At 51.0% G+C, this 22,162-nt stretch overlaps 1 protein-coding gene across 5 annotated transcripts in view; it reads left to right on the top strand.

Moving 5' to 3' along the window:
• Positions 1-21,009, top strand: part of LOC149347898 (uncharacterized) — a 483,015-nt gene extending 462,006 nt beyond the window's left edge. For 2 of the 5 annotated variants that reach the window (XR_016292691.1, XM_089587618.1), the window contains one exon: positions 20,192-21,005. Coding sequence is in view for 2 of the 5 variants with exons in the window: in XM_089587634.1 (XP_089443760.1) it covers positions 20,192-20,221 (30 nt within the window). In the remaining 3 variants the exon portion in view is untranslated. Of the gene's footprint in view, positions 1-20,191 lie in introns of all 5 variants that reach the window. The other 3 variants (XR_016292689.1, XM_089587634.1, XM_089587619.1) reach the window with 3 other exon arrangements.
• The last annotated feature ends 1,153 nt before the right edge of the window (positions 21,010-22,162 follow it).

Genomic DNA, 22,162 nt, shown 5'->3' with positions numbered 1-22,162 from the left:
GCCGTTCACTGTCGAGAGCCGAAGCCAACTATTCGACGACAGAGAAAGAATGCCTCGCCATTATTTGGGCCACGTCCAAATTTCGCCCCTACCTATACGGACGACCATTCAAGGTTGTGAGTGATCACCATGCTCTATGCTGGCTAGCCAATTTGAAAGATCCCTCCGGCCGCCTTGCTCGTTGGAGCCTGCGTCTTCAAGAATTCGACATAACTGTAGTCTACAAATCTGGCCGCAAGCATTCCGATGCAGACTGCTTGTCACGAGCTCCTGTCGACGCAGCACCCGAAGAGGAAGACGACGACGCTTTCTTAGGACCGGTAAGCGCCAGCAGTTTCGCGCAGCAGCAACACTCGGATCCTGATTTGCAAAGCCTAGTTGATTATCTGAAAGGCAAGACCGCATCGCCTCCCCGAGGGTTCAAGCGGCAACTGTCGTCCTTCGTCCTTCACAATAATGTCCTCCTGAAGAAGAACTTCGCGCCGAACAGGACAGTGCATCTTCTTGTCGTGCCCAAAAATCTCAGGCAAGAAATTATGCAGGCATGTCATGATGAGCCGACTGCAGGACATCTCGGGATTGCTCGCACGTTGCACCGCATCCAGGAGAAGTACTATTGGCCACGGCTAGCTACCGACGTTTCCCATTACGTGAAAACGTGCCGTGAGTGTCAGCGACGCAAAACGCCTCCGACTAGACCAGCCGGACTCCTGAACCCCATACCACCGCCAACTAAGCCCTTTCAGCAAATAGGGATGGACCTCCTCGGCCCCTTTCCGACCTCTTCATCAGGAAACAAGTGGATCATCGTGGCCACCGACTACATGACCCGCTACGCCGAAGCAAAAGCGTTGCCTAGTGGTACCGCAACAGAAGTCGCAAAATTTTTTGTCGAACAAATTCTCCTGCGACACGGCGCCCCGGAAATGCTCATCACAGACAGAGGAACGGCGTTTACAGCGGAGCTCACGCAAGCCATTTTAAACTACAGCCAGACAAGCCATCGGAGGACCACTGCCTATCATCCACAAACCAACGGACTCACAGAGCGTCTGAACAAGACCATCGCAGACATGCTCTCCATGTACATCGACGCCGAACACAAGACGTGGGACTCTATTCTGCCCTACGTGATCTTCGCCTATAATACTGCCACCCAGGAGACAACCAGGTTTACTCCATTCCAGCTGGTATACGGCAGGAAGCCCACGACAACACTCGACGCAATGCTCCCGCACGTTTCCGACGAAGACAACCTCGACGTCGCCGCCTACCTTCATCGCGCCGAGGAAGCCCGAAGACTTGCACGGCTTCGCATTCAAGACCAGCAGCACACCGACGCCCGACGCTACAATCTGCGCCGACGAGACACGCATTACAAGCCAGGTGATCGGGTTTGGATATGGACGCCAGTTCGCCGCCGCGGATTGAGCGAAAAGTTGCTGCGACGCTACTTTGGCCCCTACAGGGTTCTCCGTCGCATCGGTGACCTCGACTATGAAGTCATCCCCGACGGCACGACAGCATCTCAGCGACGCCGCCCACGCCCGGAAGTCGTACATGTCGTACGCCTGAAGCCATATTATGAACGCTAAAGGACTCGAAGTTTCATTCTCCGTGTTTATTTTCATTTTAAAGCATCGAGACGATGCTTCTTTGGAAGGGGGGTAATGCCACGTATCATTGTAGTGTTTGTTCGTTCACGCTCAAGGCTGCAGGAAAGGGTTGTTATCAGTTTTGTTCGTGGCGCGAGAAGCGACCAGACTAATCTCGATTGATCGCAGCCATGAAGGGCTGCATCTAGGTTTTTCTAGATTACTGTAGATGATCTTGTCCTGTTATCTGGAAGTTTCCTTGCCGCCTTTAAATTGAGCGATGCCGCGAGCGGCGGGTATTCGTAGTTCGACGATTGACGAGCACGCTTGTTGCTTACGCCGCCACTGGCCGCATTTGTTTTTCCAGTCCCGGACTACTTGCTGGCAGGTCTCGGCTTCCGCTCGGACAGGAAAAGCGTCATGGTCACATGACCTACTTGCCATAGGCTGCTTTCGAACACGGCGCCAGAGTAGGGCTCCCCCTCGGTTACCGTACAAGGACGCTGTCATCTGCTAGCAGACGATGCAGGCCACGGCCACTACGACGCCGAAGCAACGCCGTGCGCTCGATCATGATACTGAGTCGATTTAAAGACTGTACTGTCAGCTTAGCGTAGGTGCATTACAGAACTCAGCTTCGGAGGTATGCTCGCCGCTACTGCTTGCGGCGAAGTTCGCACAAAGTAGCCCAACTCGTTGAGGAAAGGCGGATAGACGAAAGCCTCCGCAAAAACGTTGACAACAAGCTCTATAGCTGCTCCAGTATACGAGTGGTTCACCTGCGATGCTTTCAGGTAAGCGTACAGACAGCATGTGGCAAAACAAGCGAACAAGAACCTCTTGACGACACGAGCAAACAATACGCGCTCGCAGCTCCGAACGCGCGTCCGTGTGCGGTGGATTTCAAGAAAATAAACGAAGATGCAAGAACAAAAAGTCTTGCGATGGCTCAGAGAGGAGCTACGGAGCTCATGTGAAGGTTTAACGCATGATATCGACCTCCACGGACACGAAAAGCACTCAAAATGCACACGGAGTCTAACTTAATATGGCTGCCAGCGCGGCGCGCAGCTATCGTCTGCTGCCTTCTCAGCAGCCCGCGGACTGCCATAGGCTAAAAACGAACGCGTTGCTATGGCGATGCAAGCAGGTGGGCGGAGCTTTCGGGCTGCCCGAGAAAAACAAATACCAGACTCGAGTCCGCAAGTAGTCCCGGACAGTCCGGGACTGAAAAACAAATGCGCCCACTGAGTGATTCAGTTCTTTTGAGGGCGCAAGTCAGCCCAAATAAAGAGCTTCGTTTGAAAGTATTTCTGGTGTCTTCCTGACCGCTGGACTGCCGTCACTACAACGTGACAATATTTACCTGCATGTCAAGCTAGAAGTACTCATGGAGTGGTAAAAACTGCAGGGAGCACTACCCCTTTTCTCCTTTTGGGATTGGACTGTTAAACATTTATTTCGTCTAGAGCAGGTTGCAGGAGACACGTACTAGATGACCGCTAGCTCATGGTTGGAGGCGACCTCGTTGGCCCGCTCTATTGCCCGTACTTGAATCTTGGGGTCCGAGCTGACCAGCACGGCCTCCCACCGCTCGAGAGAAGAGAGCTGTATCAAGTCCGCTGAAGGCGGATCATTTGCGCAGTTCCAGAGAATTTTGTCGTATGGGGCCCTTTAACCACATTTATAGCAGTTTGGGTCTTACTGGCCAGGCTACGTGGGGTCAAGCACTGCCGGATTCGGAAGGGAGCGTTTTCGCAGTCGGCTCAAGGTAACTTCCCGCGCTTTCGTTAGCGATTTGTGGGGAGGGGCATATGTGCGCCTCTTTTGCCTAAAGCGATTTCAGGAGGGGCGAGTGATCTCATTTCATGACATCACCTATCAGGCTGGAGAGGCGTGCATATCCCCCTCCTTTTGTGAGGTTCAGGTAAAGTTTTTTCTTCTCCTCCTCCTCTGGGAGCAACACTTCAATACGGAAGAAAAGGACACTTGCTATCGCTTGTCTGTGCTTCACGCCGGAGTGCCCAAACTTTGTTTAGTCACCGTCAACTCAATACTCGAAAAGGGAAGCGTTATTCAGGCTTCCCTTTTTATTCAGGCTTTCGCGATGGCGTGAATAGGCCTTTATCTTGCGATAAGTTTCAGGGGGCTGTGGTTGATTAAATAAAGCGCTACCCTTGCAGAGCACCTGAACTTCCTCCACAATCCATAAATTAGCAACCCACCCCTCATGCAATACCACAAGAGGGGCATCTGAGGTATAAACAAATAAACCCATCAATAAATAAGGGCAAAGTGCATGGATAACAGCTGCTTCTAGAAGTACTATTGCGATCTCCTGTGAGCGTACCCGTCGGTACGCAAGCCCTTCGTACACCCTGCGGCGCGGAGCACAGTGGCCGCGTTCCTACAGACCTGCTCTGTGACGGCGATCCACTCGCTGGGTGTGGCCGTGAAAGCTGTCCCGAAAGATCAACCCGAAGGAGCGTGCGGTTGTCCGCGATGTGGGCGGATAGGCCCCGGACAAAGGCTCTTCCCTGCACGGGCCCTTCCGTCTTGAATCCCATGCGGCGCGCGCTTCGGCTGCGACCCGACGGCAGCGCCCACAGACTAGGCGTCTCGCTCGGGTAAGTGTGTCGCGTCAATGCGCATGTCTTTGGTGGTAGAGCTCTCTAAAGACTCGACCACCAGGAAGGATCCAGCAGTCGTTTGGGAAGGGCCATATGTTGGGACTCCGAAATGCGAGAGTGAAACCCTGGAAGGAAGTCGTCGCCTCGACGAATCGGGCGATGACTGACGCTCTTTCCTCGTCCAGGTTGACCTGGTGAATGTCCAAATGGACTTCTGTCAGCAGGGTTAGTTCTGGCAAACGGTGGAGAACTTCCAGAAGTCTTGTGTAGATCGCCTGCGGCGACCTCGCGACTGACTCGGTCACCGAAGCGCTGGCTAGTATTTGGGCTTCCCCGCAGCCCCTTGATGGTCTAGTTCTCTATAGACTCGGCCACCAAGAGCCAGCAGTCATTTGGGAAGGGCCATATGTCGGGACTCCAAGATGGAAGAGTAAAGTCCTGGAGGGAAGTCGTCGCCTCGATGAATCGGGCGATGACCTAGCGCCATTTCCTCGTCCAAGTGGACCGCGTGAATGTCCAAATGTACTGTGGTCAGGAGGGTGAGTTCTTTCTGGCAGTTGGTGGAGAACTTCCAGAAGTACTGTGTAGATCGCCTGTTACGACCTCGCGACTTACTCGCTCACCGAAGCGCCAGCTAGCATTTCGGCTTCCCCGCAGCCCTTGATGGTGGAGTCCTCCTCTAGAGACCCGGCCACCAAGAGCCAGCAGTCGTTTGGGGAGAGGGAACTCGTCGCCTCAATGAATCGGGCGATGACTTACCGCCATTTCCTCGTCCAGCTGGACCGGGTTAATGTCCAAATAGACTGTGGTCAACCGGATGCGTTCTGGCAGGTGGTGGAGAAATTGCAGAAGTCTTGTGTAGATCGCCTGCGGCGACCTCGCGATTGACTCGGTCACCGAAGCGCCGGCTAGCATTTGGGCTTCCCCGCAGCCCTTGATGGTCGAGTTCTTCTTTAGAGACCCGGCCACCAAGAGCCAGCAGTCGTTTGGGAAGGCCCATATGGCGGGATTCCAAGATGCAAGAGTAAAGTCCTGGAGGGAAGTCGTCGCTTCGATGAATCGGGCGATGGCTTAGCGCCTTTTCCTCGTCCAGGTGGACCGGGTTAATGTCGAAATAGACTGTGGTCAGCCCGTGAAGGTGGTGGAGAACTTCCAGAAGTCCTGTGTAGATCGCCTGTGACGACCTCGCGACTGACTCGGTCACCGAAGCGCCGGCTAGCATTTGGGCTTCCCCGCAGCCCTTTGATAGTGGAGTTCTTCTCTAGAGACCCGGCCACCAAGTGCTAGCAGTCGTTTGGGAAGGGCCATATGTCGGGATTCCAAGATGCAGGAGTAAAGTCCTGGAGGGAAGTCGTCGCTTCGATGAATCGGGGGATGACAGCGCCATTTCCTCGTCCAGGGGGACCGGGTGAATGTACAAATGGACTGTGGTCAGCAGGGCGAATTCTTTTCGGCAGGTGGTGAACTTCCAGGAGTCCTTTATAGGTCGTCAATGACGACCTCGAGACTATCTCGGTCACTGAAGTGCCGGCCAGCATTTGGGCTTCCCCGGGCGTGCCGCGGACTCGGTAGCATTTGGACCTGTTGGCATCTGGCTCCATGGTAGCAGTCAGGTACGTCGCCAGCCAGCTGATCCTCAGGTATCAGCTGTTTAATGAATGTGGAACAAAGATATTGCGCAAGAGTTAACAAGCACTGTTACATGGAAGTTATTTTTTTATTCGAGATGTTTGCCATTAGGCATAATGAAAAAGGGAAAGAAAGTTATAAGAAGAAGTGTAAACAAGCCTCGCTTAAAAAGTGCCAAAAGTTCACGATAAAGCGATTATCGTGAGTTCACTTGCGACAGTCTCCTGCAACGTCCCATCGCAAGCCTACCTTCCTAAGGAAGCATCGTCACACGGAAGCTGTAGCCGAGCAAGTCCACAGCAAGTGTTTTTCTTTACACTGGTCTGGCTCAGCACCACAATGGGGACACTTACTTGTCAGTCATTTCGAAACGTTTGTCACGCCATCGATGACGCCCCGACGAGTCTTCCAAGCGGTACTGAAGCCGCTGGCGGTGGGGGTAAACTTTAATGAATATTGAGCCGTATCTTAGGCTACTCTTGGGTTGGCTCTTGGTCTCGTGAAGTGGCCGGCAGTCGGTGACGTCTGGCGACTTCCAAAGCCCCGCCCACCAGCTGCTTTTGGACAGCTGGGTGGGAGCTGGACACCGCGACCTCCTATCGCTCGAGGTCAGTGAGTTGCCACTATGATGGCGGCTGGAACTCGGAGCGTATGTAGAGTATGTGATGGAAATTAGCTCTTGGGGCTCCGAGAACAGTCCTCGCGGCCCACGCGATGTCTATCACGTGGACACAGATGGTTTGCCCTGCGCCAGTCAGTGTCGCGCGGGGCCATTGTCTTCGTGCAGGGGCATCGACGCATTCACACTCACTTGGTCGTCGCGCACTGGCCGCTGATGGCAAATATTTATGTGCCCCTCTTTCCTTTCCTGATTTCGAAAAAGATTACGAGGTCTACCCCGAACCAAGGGCAACGATCGGGAGAGGTTGTGGGTCGGAGGATTGCAGTCGTTGTGTGCGCAACAGCTCTCGGCGTTTTGCAAGTTTTTGTATTCACAGAGTGCCTGGCGTTATTCGTCAACCGACCGGTCTGCAAAGTTTTGAAAAAAGTTGATTTAAGAAGGTGTTTGGGAAAAACGGGGTAAGAGGGAGGCAAGGCTGACGGAGGTCTCTAGAGACTCCGATCTAGTGTGTAGCAGGAGGCAGCCTCCGACCGACTGTCCACCCAGTTTACCCGTTGTGTCGCAAGACGGTGCGGGCAGGGTAGTTGTTTTCCTTTAGCCCAATCTAACCCGTGTCCATCCAGTTTTTAAGCCCGCTGCGCCACCTGACGATGCGGGAAGGGCACTTTTATTTTTATTTTTAAAACCTTTTCTAACATATGCCCACCCAGTTTGGCAGTGTGTCTTAATGGCACTTGACACGACACTTGATGCGTTTTATCTCTAAAATATGAAACAGACGCAGACGCAAAACGAGCCCATCAGATTCACTGTAAATCCAGTTCCTCCGCACGTGGTGGGTCCAAAGCTCTAAAATGGCTGATTCGATGGTCGCACGCACATGGAAGGTCTAGCAGCAGCTGCCAGTCACTGGAGCGTTGCGGAGGACTGGTTTTGCTTGCCCACCGCAGCATACCATCTCGACCTCAGTAAAATATCTGCTGACAAAGACTTAGCACAGCCGTACAGCTGATGTCCTCCATTCATTTATTTAGGCCTGTATTGAGCTACAGCTGCAGCCACCCCTATACCCGCTGTTGTGATCGGGGTCCCAGCCAGCGGAAACAGGCGAGCCAGGCAGGCGCCGTCGAGCTCCATGACCAAAAGCGCTGTTCGGGGAAGACGCAAGAAACGTCGGCTGGGGGCGGCTACTGGCGACGGCGTCGCAATGAACGAAGGCGTCTAATCCCCTTCGCCGGTGATGCTGAATGCGGCGCTTCTGCCGCACTGCACATTCCTGTGGACCCGCGGAGGAGACAGGGAGCGGCGGCGGCGGCGCCAACCCATTGCCCGCGTGCTCCTGAGGGAGCAGCCCGACAAAGCGGGAGTGGTCACGGCTGATTCATCCTTCCCTCGTCAAGAGTCCGCCGGTTCGAGCCAACAGATCTCGTGCTTCCTGCGGCATGATCGCCGCCTGGCAGCCAACGACCCTTGGGCCTCGTCGGCCCACGAGAAACCACGCAGTCCGCGACTGCAAGGCGCCGGGATCCCCCCCTGCCGGCACGGGTTTCTGTGGTGTGTGCGCGGTCACGTGGTGGAGGGCGGAGCCTATGAAGAGGCTCACGGCACATTAGACACTCGACCAGATATCGGACTCCCTAGCAGGTGCCTGGGGAATTATAACGGTATTTAAGCCGCAAACTGTTGTTAGTAGAGAGCTTCTTCCCTGACCTTTGGGGTCTCTGTTTATATTGTAAATAATGTAAATAAACCCTCAAGTTCACTGCTTCTCCTGAAGTCTCCCCTCCGCAGTCTGCCCACTTCATCCTCATGCGGTGAAGTCCCCGGTCCAGATCCACCGATGACCTAAAAGACGCAGGTTCGATCCTGGCCACCGCGGTCGGATTTCGGTGGAGGCGAAATTCTAGAGGCCCGTGTACTGTGCGATATGTCAGTACACGTTAAAGAGCCCGAGGTGGTCGAAATTTCTGGAGCCCTTCACTACGGTGTCCCTCATAGCCTGAGTCGCTTTGGGACGCTAAACCCCCATAAAATAATCAATCCAATCGATCAAATCTTTATTTCAGTTTGTACATGCAAACTGGGGATGGTGAGAAAAAAGCAGTCAATGATACACCGCTTGACGGGCCTCACCATCCTTACAAGTCAGCAGTTGGCACGATGTATTATGGAAACAGATATCTAGCAATTGGCAGTAATCAGAGTGGCATAGTACACCCAGACGCTTCGCATCACTGTAACACAGATTGCTGAATAAAGCTTTTCCGGATGGCAGACAAAGACAAAATATTCACTTGGTCACTGAATGAGGTATTGAGAAACTTTGGCACAATATACCTTAACATACAGAATCCATAGTTAGTTCTGCATTTTAGTAGTACAAACCTACATTGCAATCGGATGTCGTACGATGAGTGGCGATATGTTATTTGCACAATCTGAGAAATAAATGAATCACCCTTTTTTATCACTGTTTTGTAAAAACATGCAAATCTGTAGTCAAATAGTTTGTTGACAGGTATAATATTATAATGTAGGTAAATGTGTCTAGTAGGTGAATCATATGGCCCATTGACGATTGCACGAAGCATTTTCTTTTGCAATGTTTGCAGTTTTAGGACGTTAGATACCGTTGTGTTGCCCCACACAAGGAAACAATAGCTTAGCAAAACCACACCACAATAGCAAAACCACACCAACTTTGCTCTGAAATTTTATTTATGCTTTTTTCAAAATAATTTCTTTTAACCCTCACCTCTTTGTTCCCTCCATTTACATTCTAAAGTGTTAAAAGCCACGTTTGACCTTGAACAGCGTTGCTTCTGCCGTGCTCCGCCAGATGGCAGCGCCGTCGGCGCGCCGCTGCCGTTAAAAGCAACTGTGTCGAGGCTGGGAATCGAACCAGGGCCTTTGGCATTTGATGCGGAGACGCTACCACTCCGTCACTAAAGTACAAATGGAATGAAAGAAATAAATAAGAAAAGAAAAAGGAAATAATAAAAAAGACAAACAAAAATAAAAACTACAATGAAAACAAAGTAAAATATGACAAATAAAAAACAACAGCGCACCAAGAAACACTTTGCCTTGCATCGGTGGCATTCGAATGATATCGGTTAAGCACTTTCAAATAAAAATAACACACCGAGTATAAAACTGGTCGAGTTCGGGAATCGTACCAGGGTCTCCAGAGTGCGAGACGAGCACGCTAACCACTCCTCCACGCCAGCTTTTTTTTTTCTTTATTGCCTTGAAAGGCGTGAGAATACAGTGCATTACAACATATGTGACTATTTACATGGCTATTTACATGGCTACAGCACTCCTCGCTTCCAGCGACTATTCCAACTTCTTCAGTTGGGATAGATTCTGGAAAATGGATACAATTTCTTCGTCAAAACCTCGGTCTTTTCACACATCGTAAATCTTCAGGACACTCTCAACAAAATATTGATACACAGATCTGGCTCCAGGATCGCAATGGCGATATGCCATGGCACTACGCCACACTGCATGCAAGCCAAGCAGAAAAATGGTGTCATATGGAGCTCCATCGTCTTCGACAGGCAGAAACCTAATGCCGTGCGGAGTGAGCGGCAAATATTTCTGCAACACGTCCCAAAAGAACATTGCATTACTACAGTCGACAAAAACATGGTCAATTGTTTCCTCCTTCCTACACAGAAGGCAATGCCCACGGGACATATATGTCTCTTTCATGTAACCAGCTTTTAACAGGTAAGGTACCTGTGTGCAGCTGAAAGAAGAAAGTTTTTGCTGAAGGCTTTACCCACCTTCTTCTTACCCTCTTTAACACATTTTGTCCCGGTGAGGCCCCGAAGGCCGACCGATACAGAGCGGGAAAAAGGACGTGTAATAAGTCTTTCTTAAGTTGCCTTTTCTTCACAGTTGCCAAATATTCTCTGGAAAAACGGGTGACAAGGAATCGATAAGATGCGACAACCTCACGGAGGTAACGGGACACACTGTAGCGACCACCTCCGGCAGAGGAGATTACAAAGTCTGGGAGTGCATTTGGCAACATAAACTGGACAAAACACTGGAGGAAAGGGTTTCTTCTTTCGCGGAGAAACATGAAGCGCATGACCACTTGGCTTAAAAACAAGTGAGAGAGGGACAGACCCCCCTCGGCGACTCGCCGAAAAAGATTTGTTCGGGAGGTTCTCTCCCAACTGGACTGCCATATAAATGTCGCAAAGATGCGATGGAACTTCTGTATATTCACCGGTGTACAGTACAACACCTGAAAGATGTACATTATCTTTGCTGCTAGAAAAACATTGCATACCGTGGCACGCGCGAACACTGAAAGGTCGCGCCCACGCCATTTAGATGTCATCTCTCTCATTTCACCGGTATTCTTGCTCCAGACCGAATCGCTTTCACGATAGCAATCAAGAGGCACCCCAAGATATGTGCTCGGTGTAGTGGACCAGTGAACAATTTCAAATACATCTGGAGTCATGTCCCATGCGCCATGCCACAAACCAATGCACTTATCTATGTTTAACATGCTCCCACTCTGGGCACAAAAATCCTGTGTTGTTTTCAGTACAGCCGTAATGCTTTCCCTGTCCGATGCAAAAAAAGGCAACGTCATCCGCGTAAGCAAGCACTCGAACTTCACACGTGTGGAAGCCAAAACCGCGTATTTCTTCATTCTGCAAAATTTTCTGGCCGAGTGGTTCAACGAACAGTGAGAACAACAGCGGCGACAATGGACAACCTTGGCGTACAGATGAGCGTACATCTATACGGCGCGACAGTTCACCATTTATGACAAGATTTGTGGTGCAGTTTCTGTAAGCCATTTTATAACTTTACCAACACCAACATAAGCATGGCTATCTGCAGGGATTCGCTATCACAAAGTTCTAAAACACTCCTGGCCACATGGATGTTCGTGTGTATCGTCCTGTTTTTAATACCAAATGTTTGATGGGGGCCGATAAAATCCTGGATTACAGCCTGGAGTCGTCTCGCCAACACCTTCATCAGCACCTTGTAGTCTACATTTGTTAGTGTGATTGGTCTGTATCCAGTCACCGTGCGAAGTTTGACTTCCTCTTTGCTTTTCGGAATCAAAACTGTGTGAGCGCGCGTAAAAGAGGGCGGCAATAATCCGCACTCGAATGACTCCACGAATACCCCATGCAAGGCCACAGCGACACCAGGTTTAAACTCTTTGTAAAAAGCGGCACTCAGTCCATCTGGACCTGGCGATTTTCCAAGGTTTAGTTCGTCGATGGCTCTTTCGACTTCACCAATGGTGATATCTCTTTCGAGTGCTGTTGTAGTATCAAGGTCCAGCCTAGGCATTACTGTGAAAAAAACCTTCTTCAATCCCCGGTTTATCGGGTAATCAGTGGCCGCGCAGTTCCGTGTAGTAATCCTCAAAGGCTCAAAGGCGTTTTTAATACCAGCTTGGTCGTGCGTCGTTTTCCCCTTGTAATCTATCTCTAATATCTCTTTAGCTCTAGCGTATGCTTTTTCGTCTGATAAGGCACGCTTAGTTGGAGCCTCACCCGCCAGTCACTTTTCTCCCCGTGCACGTATTATTGCTCCTCTATACTTATTTTCGTCTAGTTTCTCAAGCTTTCTTTTTATTGCTAGTAGTTCCTGTCCGAACCCGCCGGGAAGTTGGGCTTCTATTTGAAGCAGCGCTTCTAGCTCCTGTCTGAGGCTTTTCTCTTTCTTCTGCGCATTACGCTTCAACTCGCCCCCTCTTTCTATTGCTTTCATTTTAACCTTTTTTTTTAAAGCTTTCCCATCGTTCAGTTATGGACCTTCCGTCTGATGTTAAAAGTGCGTGTAATTCTTCCTTCGTTCCCAAAACAAACACGTCATCATTCAACAAATCCGCGTTGAGTTTCCACAAGCCCCATTCAACCTTCTTCCTTTTCTTTCTACCTAGTGATACCATAACCAAACTGTGGTCACTAAAGGAAACTGGCTCCACCACCAAGTCCTCGCAGATAGGAGCTAGTGGTGACGATATGTAAACATGATCCAATCTAGCATGGCTAGATCCTTGGTAATTAGTGAAATGTTGACGCTTGCCACCTCTTGCCATATAGGCCCCATCCAGCAAGTCTACCTCATTTATAAGGTCTGTCAGATATACCGCACTTGCATCTCTGCAGGTGTTGGCTGGCGTTCTGTCCTCCATTTCGCATACACAGTTGAAGTCGCCCATAATAAGGAGATGCCTACTGCATTTAAACAAGTCAGCAACGTTTTCAAAAAAACCCAGTCTATCTTTAGCTTTTGTCGGCGCATAGATGCACAAAACACGAACATCTAAATCTCCGTGTTTAAGTCACACATGACATAACGTCCCTCCAAACAACTAGTGACACTTTCTACCACAAACCCAGCCGATTTCCTCAAAAACAAACAGCAACCGGCCGATGTCCCAACAGCGTGGCTGACGCACACATCATAAAGTCCACGGAACGGGCTCACCATGCAGTCAGTGCGGCCCTCGCTCCCCACTTTTGTCTCCTGTACCGCGACTACATCCAGCTCCCTTTCCACCCCTTTTCAGTTGGTACTGCTTCCTCTTACGTCCGAGGCCGCGCACGTTCAGTGTGGCTAGCCGGAGAGGCGCGAGCACAGGAGCCAGCCGGAGAGGCGCGAGCACAGGAGCCATTACAAGGGATTACTTGCCTGCTCAACTCCTGCTCGGTTCCAGGGAAGGGTCGCCGTCGACGCGCGACAGCGATGACGCACGGGAAGGGCGCACATATTTCCCTTTCTTCCCTCTTGCAACCTTCCATTCCTTCTCGAGCTGGTTGAGCCGCTGCTCCCCCACTGCACCCTCCGCCTTCTACAGGCGCCTCTTTGTCGACGCTGGCTGGGCGTCCTTGGCGTCTGTGGTGTCGGTGTCGTTTTTCCCGGAATCCTGTGCTTTGGCTCCTTGAATTCCGCTGCTCGAAGCTTCGTTTCGTGGGACAGCTGCGGCGCTCCCCGGCTGTTGACCTTGGCTCGCTGCTGGCTCTTTCACCGCAGCCGTGCTTGCCTGAATTTTCCCTTCCTCATTAGGCAAGACTTCGGCTGGCGCTTTATCCTTGCCGCTCGCTGTTTGCACTGTACTGCCTTTTGCCCTGTCTTCCGAGGAAGCTGCCTTCTCAGCCTCCTCTTCGTCCATCAGGTGGCTGGTCTCCTCAGCCACCCTGGTTGCCCCGGCTACGACGGCGTACGTACGAACGCAATCCATGCGTTCATGTCCAAACGCGCGACATTTGCTGCATCTTGGCGCCTGGCACTCCCGGCGAATGTGGCCCTTGAGTTTGCACCGCAGTCAAGTCGGCGCCCGCCCGGGCACGACGACGAGTGCAGGGCCGTCGGCTAGTTTGAAAAGGTCCGGTAGGGAATCCGGGGTGACGCCTTCCTTGAGGACAATGCGAGCAACACGGGTCGCCGATTCCGCAAGCTCGAAACCACTCGCACGCCATTCTTCCAAGCGGATGTCGATCACCTCCCCAAACTCACTCAGGACCTTTCGATGGGTCTCATCCGGCACGTAGGAAGAGGAACCCAAAGGATCTTCGCGGTTATCTCTCTACGCACCGGATTGATGACGGCACAGTACCGCCCCTTCACCTCCAAACCGCCGGCTTGCACCAGCGCGTCCTTGTCCTCTTGAGTGCGGAGTTTGAGCAGTCACACGTGTCCCATGTGGTACGGGCCGATCCCTGTCACAGCTTTCAAAACTCCAATTGCTTCGAGCGGCGTTCGAAAATCCTCAATCTTGTAAGGCCTCCCATCCACGTCGCAATGTAGAAACACGCAATCCTTCAGGCCGTCGTGCGACGGCAGCGACGGTAGCACGAACCTGTACCCGTCGGGGGGGTGGGGGGGGGGGGGGGGGGGTGATTCACGCGCGCACCCCGGCCGTCGCCGGTGAAAGGACCTCGCACGGAGAGAGCCATGCCGCGTCCGCTCCACTCGAAAGCCGGTTGGGGGACCTCCACGCCAGCTCTTTTGTCTGTATTGCCTGTTTTGACAGATTACAACAGATCACAAACATATGTTCTGCGCTGCACTCTCAAACATCAAGAGCGGACACGTGTTTCACTCGCGTGAGAAAAAACTGTTTCAGGGAACACTACTCCCCCATCAACTCGATAACTTCATCTCGAAAACATAGCTCCTTGTACCCTTCACGTAGATTTTCTTTGAAGTAACCTCTGACAGACCGGCATGTTCATCACAGTGTAATATCGGGCTCAACGTCCAGGAATCATATCCCATACGGCGTCAAGAGCAAGTCACCTAGCGTACAATAAAGAAAGGCTTACCTTTCCTGCACGCCAGCTCAATACTTTGGAATGAACAAAGGCGCGTCTAGTGAATACGGTGCCTTCGTTCACTCCCATATGCCTCCCTTCCCATTACGGCGAATTAAAAGCCACGTTTGACCTTGAACAGCGTTGCTTCCGCCGCGCTCCGCCAGATAATTAAGCCTGTCTGAATTTTTATCCTGTTTGGATCTGCACCAAACTCTGGCCAGTCCTCTGCCGTGGGTATGTGCCAGTCGTTCTTCCAGCCGTCTTCCTTGCTTCGTGGCTGTCGGCAGGCGGCACCTCGGTTCCAGTGACCTCCCGTCTAGGCGTTTGTAGAGGGTACCATTGATGGAGTTTAAGTGGAGTTACGAGAGTATCTGTTTGTAGCAGGCGAAAGGTGTGTTCTTGTGCCTTGTCTAGAGTTTTGTGAGGTGGGGGGCATGTCTGTCTGGCCTGTCTGTAGGCGTGTAGGTGTTCGGTGAAGCTGATTATGGGCTGTGTAACGTGTTCCTCTGCCTCGTCGGCTAGGGGGCAATCCCGGTATGAGAGAGCTCTGGCGTGCCGGTTGGCGACATCAGTCCCTCCCGCGTGTTCCGTGTGGCCTGGAAACGATATGATTGAGGCTTGATTAGGAGGATGTTTGGCTAAGAGTCGAGACCTGATCGATGGATTAGTAGTTTGTTTATATTTCTGCAGCAATTTTGTGAATCTGTCAGTACGTTAGCGTGTGGGTTGATAGCTGCCGCTAGCGCAATGGCTGCCTCCTCTGCGTGAGTGGGGTTGGACGTGCGCACTGACGCGCAGTTGATCAGTTTGCCCTCGGGATTCGTTATGGCGATGGTCATCCGCCCTTGGATTGGACCGGCTGCATCCACGTAGAGCGTGTCCGGGCGGCTGTCCCATTTCTTGCGGAGGCTTTCGGCTCTGGCGTTTCTCTCCGCGTTAAATGTGGGATGCATATTTCCAGGGATTTGATGGACATGGATCTTCTTGCGGATCGATAGAGGAAGTTTCGTTCGTTGGTCGACCGTGTAGGGTACTGTGAGGTGCACCGTGCTTAGAAGGGTCTGACCTGTTCTAGTGATGGCCAGGTGGTCCAGCTGTGACAATCTTTGTGCCTCCCAGATTTCTTGGAGCGTGTTGTGGATGCCGAGGTACATGAGGCGCGATGTTGATGCTGTCTTCCAGAGACCGAGTGCTGTTTCGTAAGAGTATCAGTGACTCTAGTTTTGCTATTTATGACTGGGTGAGGTGGAGGTAGGCAGTCACGTACATTATTCGTGAGACAAAAGCTTGCACCAGACGAATTCCGTCCCTCTCTTTTATGCTGTCGGGATAGTTGCAGATGCGGCGAGCATCCTGGTTACCTGCTGCGTAGTAGCTGCGAACTTTTTGACGGTCTGTTCTGCCTGCCGTGTGCTATATACTGGCCCAGGATTTTAATTTCGGATGGGTTTGGGATTTCATGTCGATCGATGCGGATTGAGATGTTTTTGGCCAGAGGTTGCCTCGGGTTCTTGAGTACGAGCAGTTCCGACTTCTCCGGGGAACACTGTAGGCCTCGAGTTTTTGATTACTGGTGGACCGCATCGGCTGCTGCCTGGAGTTGTTGCTCCACCTCACCGTCATTCCCAGTGCGGCACCAGATCGTGATGTCATCTGCGTAGATGGCATGTTGTACGCGTTCGATTTTCTGAAGCCGGATGGTAGGTTTTTCATCGCCAGGTTGAACAGCAGGGGCGACTGGACTGGCCCCTGCGGGGTTCATCATCGCGGGCCAAGTGTGATGGGCGCAGATCGGAAGGATCCCAGGTTGGGGACGGCCTGTCTTGATGTTAGGAAGTCTCTAATGTAGTTGTATGTCTTTGGATCGCAGTTGACGTCGGCTAGGTGGTCCGGGTTCGAACCCGACTGTGGGGTCCGCGTTTCATGGAGGCGGAACGCAAAAGGAACCCGTGTGTGGTGTGCGATGTCTGTGTAAGGATCCCCAGGTGGCGGAGATTATTTCGGCTACGGTACCTCTTTCCTTCTTTCCTTCTTAATTTCTTTCTTTCTTCCTTTATTTCTTTCTTTCTTTCCTTCTTCCTTTCTTTCTTCCTTTCTTTCTTTCTTTCTTTCCTACTTTCTTTCTTACTTCCTTTCTTTCTTACTTTCTTTCTTTCTTTTCTTTCTTCTGCCACTCCAGCAAGTGGTAAGGTGCTCCAGGCCCCGCGGGGGAGGATCCGCCGAGCAGAGGAAGAAGATATGGTCGATAGTGGCTTTGGGGTGATGGTAGAGGGTGCAGGAGGGGTTTGTGTGGACTTGGCGATAGCGCGAGCGTATATAAGGGGAGGGTAAGTGCTTACATCGCAGGAAGTGCGTGCATACAATAAACGTTCGCCGTCTCTAGCTTGTGGATAAAAAATTAGGCCACTTGAATTAACGCGAACGTTCATCGAGCATTCTTCTGGATAATGTGATTTACAATCTGGAGCTTTCAGATCGTTTCGTGTGGACAACAACGCCGAATTTTGTTGCCGATGGGTCGCATGACGAAAAGTACGCTTCTTAATTCATTTAAGCGAAAAATGAACGCAAACAAAGTTCTTGAATGAAAATTTGTCGTTTCGAAACCTACTCGATTTCCATAGAAGGAAAGGATGAAGTAGCAGGAAACTGACGTCAGAAAATTCAGCACTGAGTGAAGCGCGGTGACCACAGACTGCGAGACATGACAAAAGAATTGTATTTAGAAGAATTGAAACTGAACTACAATCGCTGTCACGTGAAGACAAAGGAGAATTGAAAGATGTGAGAGAAAAGATTGAAAGAAAAGACGCGCGTAAGCACTGGAGCAGGTTGGTGGAGCCGAGCTTCGGCTCCACCCCCCCCCCCCCCCCTCAACCTTATCCCTCCCTCGACGATTATATAATCATTTTGGAGGCATCACCATGACGTGGTGTCTGCCTTCTGGATACTCAACATTGGGGGAAACAGTTTCTACGTACCTGAGTTTAGCCGCTGAAGTCGTCGCCTGTTGGTTCAATACGGCTTCTTCGGCGCAAAGGAGTTAGTTTCCACAGGCTTGCTTCACTGGGGTGTCGTCGTATAGTCGACGGCCACACCTCGAGCACCAAGGTGTCGAGCATCTGCTGTGAATTTAGGATAGCGTCTGCCACAACACCGGCGATGATGAGCCTATCCTGTCTCTTCATCGGTATAGCCCTGATCTACCGCTCCGCGTCTATCTGTACAATTCGCCCACATTCACCGCGGTATGCGCAATTAATGCGACTGAACGCATTGCGTGGACGGCCAGTAAGCTGAAGTTACTGCACGCTGAAGCACAGTGCAGGCTGAGCTCGATCACCTTTTGTCTATCGTCGACTGGCACAGACGGCGACATTTTGTAAAATGACAGCGCTCAACATAAAAAAAGGCTAAGCCAGCAATCAGAGCATGATCACGTGGGAATCACGAGCATCGTGTGGAAGACGATGATACAGCAGGCCTTGTGCGGAACATGCGGCCAAAGCTTCACTGCGACAGCGGCTCATGATAAATATCTATTGATAAGATGGTTCACAAGTACGCTTACTCGCTCGCCCAGCCAGCCGGTCACCGTGAAATCAGACAGCCGCGCCCTGCGGCTTTTGCGTAACGAAATCTCTCCTCTCGCGAGGAAATGCTTGGTTCAGTAGGTCAGCAAGGTATAAGGAAGGGCGCACTATATAGTCGCCTGCCGTCAGATGTCGCTGACAAGCAGTTTCGTAGCAGGTCCCGTGGTCACGCAGGGCAACTTTGTTGCGGCGTGGTGGCGGACAGGAAATCGGGAACTGAATCCAAACCACCCTTTGAAATACGCTTTCCGATTCATGGAGCACGAGAGCATATTCGAGATCGCCGGTTGGAATACGCTATTAGAAAGATGCGTCTGACGACGAAAAGATGCTCCAATTCGTAGGTCCACAACACTAAGAAGGAACACTGAATAAGGAATATGTGTGAAAAATAATGAGTTGTAATTGTGGTACGTACGTACACGGTCAATCACACTTAGAGGGAACACGGCTCCGCGTGGTGACTTGCCTGAGGAGTGCCTTGCATCTAACCCGTTCATGAATCAATGCAAATTGGCTCATGAGAAGAGAGACCTCGACGTGGTGCTTCTTGTCATCTGCCCCTTTGAGCGCGTTTGCCACCGGCTTGGTCGCAATGGTGCTTGGTGTGCGTGCAGCCACGCGGAGCCGTGTTCCAAGTGTGATTGACCCTGTACATGTCTTGCTCGAATTCTTTGCCTCAATCTAGCGAAAAGCTGAAACAGCTGTTGAGCTGCGCTCAGATTTCGCATTAGGAAGTAACGTAATCGTGGGCAGTTTTTTGCTTCGCGGTTAAAAACACCGGCAAGCGACTTTGTCACTTGGTTTCGGTTACCGACTAGAGGTGCTACCAGATTTATCTGCAAGGCTTGTAGCCGCGCGCAACTGATTCTGCGTTCGCAATTTTCGCTCCTTATCTGGAAATTTGTGTGCCAGCTTTAAACTGAGCGCGGCCGAGTGCGGCGGTGACTTGAACGTGCTGTCGTCGCCTCCAAGTTATCCATAAAGAGCCATGTCCTTTCTTAACGGCTGCAGCGGCATATGGGTTATCCTTACCGACTCCAAAGCACCTCTGCAGATCCTGTCCAACCTTCTCAAGAAGATCAATCGGGATCTTAATACGCATTTAATGACCACATTTTATTTATTTATTTATTTATTTATTTATTTATTTATTTATTTATTTATTTATTTATTTATTTATTTATTTATTACCCTCAGGGACGTTAGGCGTTACAGAGGGCAGTGGGAATAACATGCAAGTACAAAAAACAAAACAGCAGCTAGAAAAATTGAATATAGTTACAGCACACAGTGGTATAAAATCAATAACAGAATTAACAAAAGGCAGCATTTCAGAAAACAAAACACAAAAGAAAACAGCAGCTAATAAATTAACAAGGTTATAGACACATACTTATATAAACTTAATAACAGCGTTACGAAACGCAGCAGTATCAGTAATTACAGCAATATTGTGGGGAAGGTGATTCCGGCTGACACAAGTTCTGGGTATGAATGAATCGTGAAAACATCTTGTACGACAAGGAGGGATTCAAACTTTGTGACGGTGATCAATGCGTGCTGAAATATATGGTGGTCTTTTTGATAACTTCTCTTTAAGATAAGGATTATGATAAATTTTGTGAAAAGTACATAATAATCTTCACTCCCTTTTAATTTTCTTTATTTTGCTTTTTCCGCACCGCTTTCCTTGCGTCTTTCGTCTCCCATATTTCCTTCCCCATGCAGAAAGTAGCATGCCAGTGATTTTTGAACGCCGGCTAAATTCTCCGTTTTTCATTAAAGGGTGTCTCTCTCGTTTTAGTCCAGTCAGGTCATCTGTAGTGGGAGATGATGGGCGTGCACTTCCTCAAACCGCTGCACTGCAAACAGCACCGAGTCCTCCAAGACCTCCGACAAGACTCGAAGCAGCCGCCGTCTCAAAGAGGAGACCACCTGAGCTAGGGGGGAGTTCAGTTAGATTCCTCGGTCTCATCTATCCTGTAGCACTGGTGCCTTCGACGTTCAGTGGATCCCCTGATGAAGGTCCGGAAATGGAAGAATGGCTCGACCAGTTCGAGCACATCCCTACATTCAGCAATAGAAAACTGCAGCGAACAATAAAATATGGAGACAGCCGAAATAAACGTTGTTTTCTCGTTGTATTCCCAACCTGGTAAGTACACAAAACTATTAAGCACACCACATCATCTGTGTCTGAAACAATAAAAGCTGCTGTTTATAGCTACATGTCTTAGGCAGTATCATGTGTCTGATTCGATGGGAAATGTGCGCCGTTCGGAAGCAGGTTTGCACTAGTGGCGCCGCAAGGAAGAATCCCGTTCGAACCGTCGTGTGGCGCACACCACGGCGGCCGGCGTTTCAACGCTGCTCGGACCGTTAAGCTTCGACTGTGTGGAAAAGCACGGCGCGGTTAAATTCCACACGGCCGATGCTTAATAGGCATTCGTGCATAGCCTTTAATGCTCATCGTTGTCGACAGAAGGCTATCAGCAGAAGCTTGTCAGCGGAGGTGTCACGCTTTTGACGGGTGGCCATTGAGATACGCGAGACAGTACTGCGTAGGTGTTGAAAACTTTGCAACAGGGGAGTTTGGGACACCCAGGTCCGTGGGCCCCCGCACGGCCCCACTGCACTCAAACGTTCATGTCCCGGAGGCTCATGACGCTGGCAGCCCGGCCTGCGGCGATGGCTTGCTTGGCCGGGTCCTCAGAACGCAGTAGGGTCTCCCAAGCCTCCCGAGAGGTAAGGTGCTCCAGGCCCCGCGGGGAAGGATCCCGCTCCATGTGGCGGGGTGGGTGTGCGGCGAGGGAGTTCAGTATGCGAAATGCATGGCAGTTTTAGAGTCGAATAGAATATATCGGGCCTCCGTGCGTGTGATGGCCAGGGCAATGGCGGCCTCTTCGGGCTCCTCCAAAGTGGCAGTATGGGTTATGTGAAGAGGAGGGAGGGGTTCGTAATTTCCTTTCCTCAAATACAATCTTCATTTTCTTCATTATGGCCGCTCTATATTCTTTCACCACCATTCCCTTCCTATACGGTGCGGTTTAGGTGTCCACCGAGATGACAGAGAATTACTCCGCCATTTCCTTTCCTCAAAAAGCGTTGCGTTCAAAGGGCAAGGCATCGCGCCGAACGGGTGGTGACGTTCCGTGGACTCCCTGTCAGCCACAACATGCTGTCAAAGTGGTGCGGAAAATGCTTTCGCCTCTGCGCACTTCTATCTCGAGGTTGGGATTTTGGGAACAGACACCTGTGTGCGCTGGGAGGAGGAGGAGGAGGAGGAAAACTTTTATTTCTATTTACAGTGAGAGGTCGATGGGGCGAGCCGGAAGGGCCCGCCCCTTACAAACACTAGGAGGAATACCTAGTCCGGGATCCCTATAGCTTCCGCAGCCGCCCGGGCTCTAGCTACCAATGCCTGTTGGGCATGGAGTTCGGAGGAGCCACGCAGGGCAGCTTCCCAGTCCTCTCGAGTGGGGTGGAGGTGGGGTGGGTAGGCAGGATTGGAAGGGCATGCCCACACCATGTGGTAGGTGTCCGAAAACTCCTCCTCACAGTGTGGGCACGCGCCCGAGAAGGAAGAATTGAAGTGCTTATGCACTGCCGGGCACAGTACAGTATTGGTATAGAGGCGGAGAAGCCAGCGCTCCTCCACCCTGGTGAGGCCTTTACAGGAAGGGGGATAGAGACCATGAAAGTTTTGATAAAGAGAGGTGGTGGTGGTGAAAACTTTTATTTTGTGAAAAAGAGTTTGGGAGCCACAGAGTGGCCC

Source organism: Amblyomma mixtum, chromosome 4, assembly GCF_055824585.1.
Source record: "Amblyomma mixtum isolate Tamu chromosome 4, ASM5582458v1, whole genome shotgun sequence".
NCBI classification, from domain to species: domain Eukaryota; kingdom Metazoa; phylum Arthropoda; class Arachnida; order Ixodida; family Ixodidae; genus Amblyomma; species Amblyomma mixtum.
The sequence above is the reverse complement of the archived record's forward strand: the minus strand, read 5'-3'. Positions and strand labels throughout refer to the sequence as shown.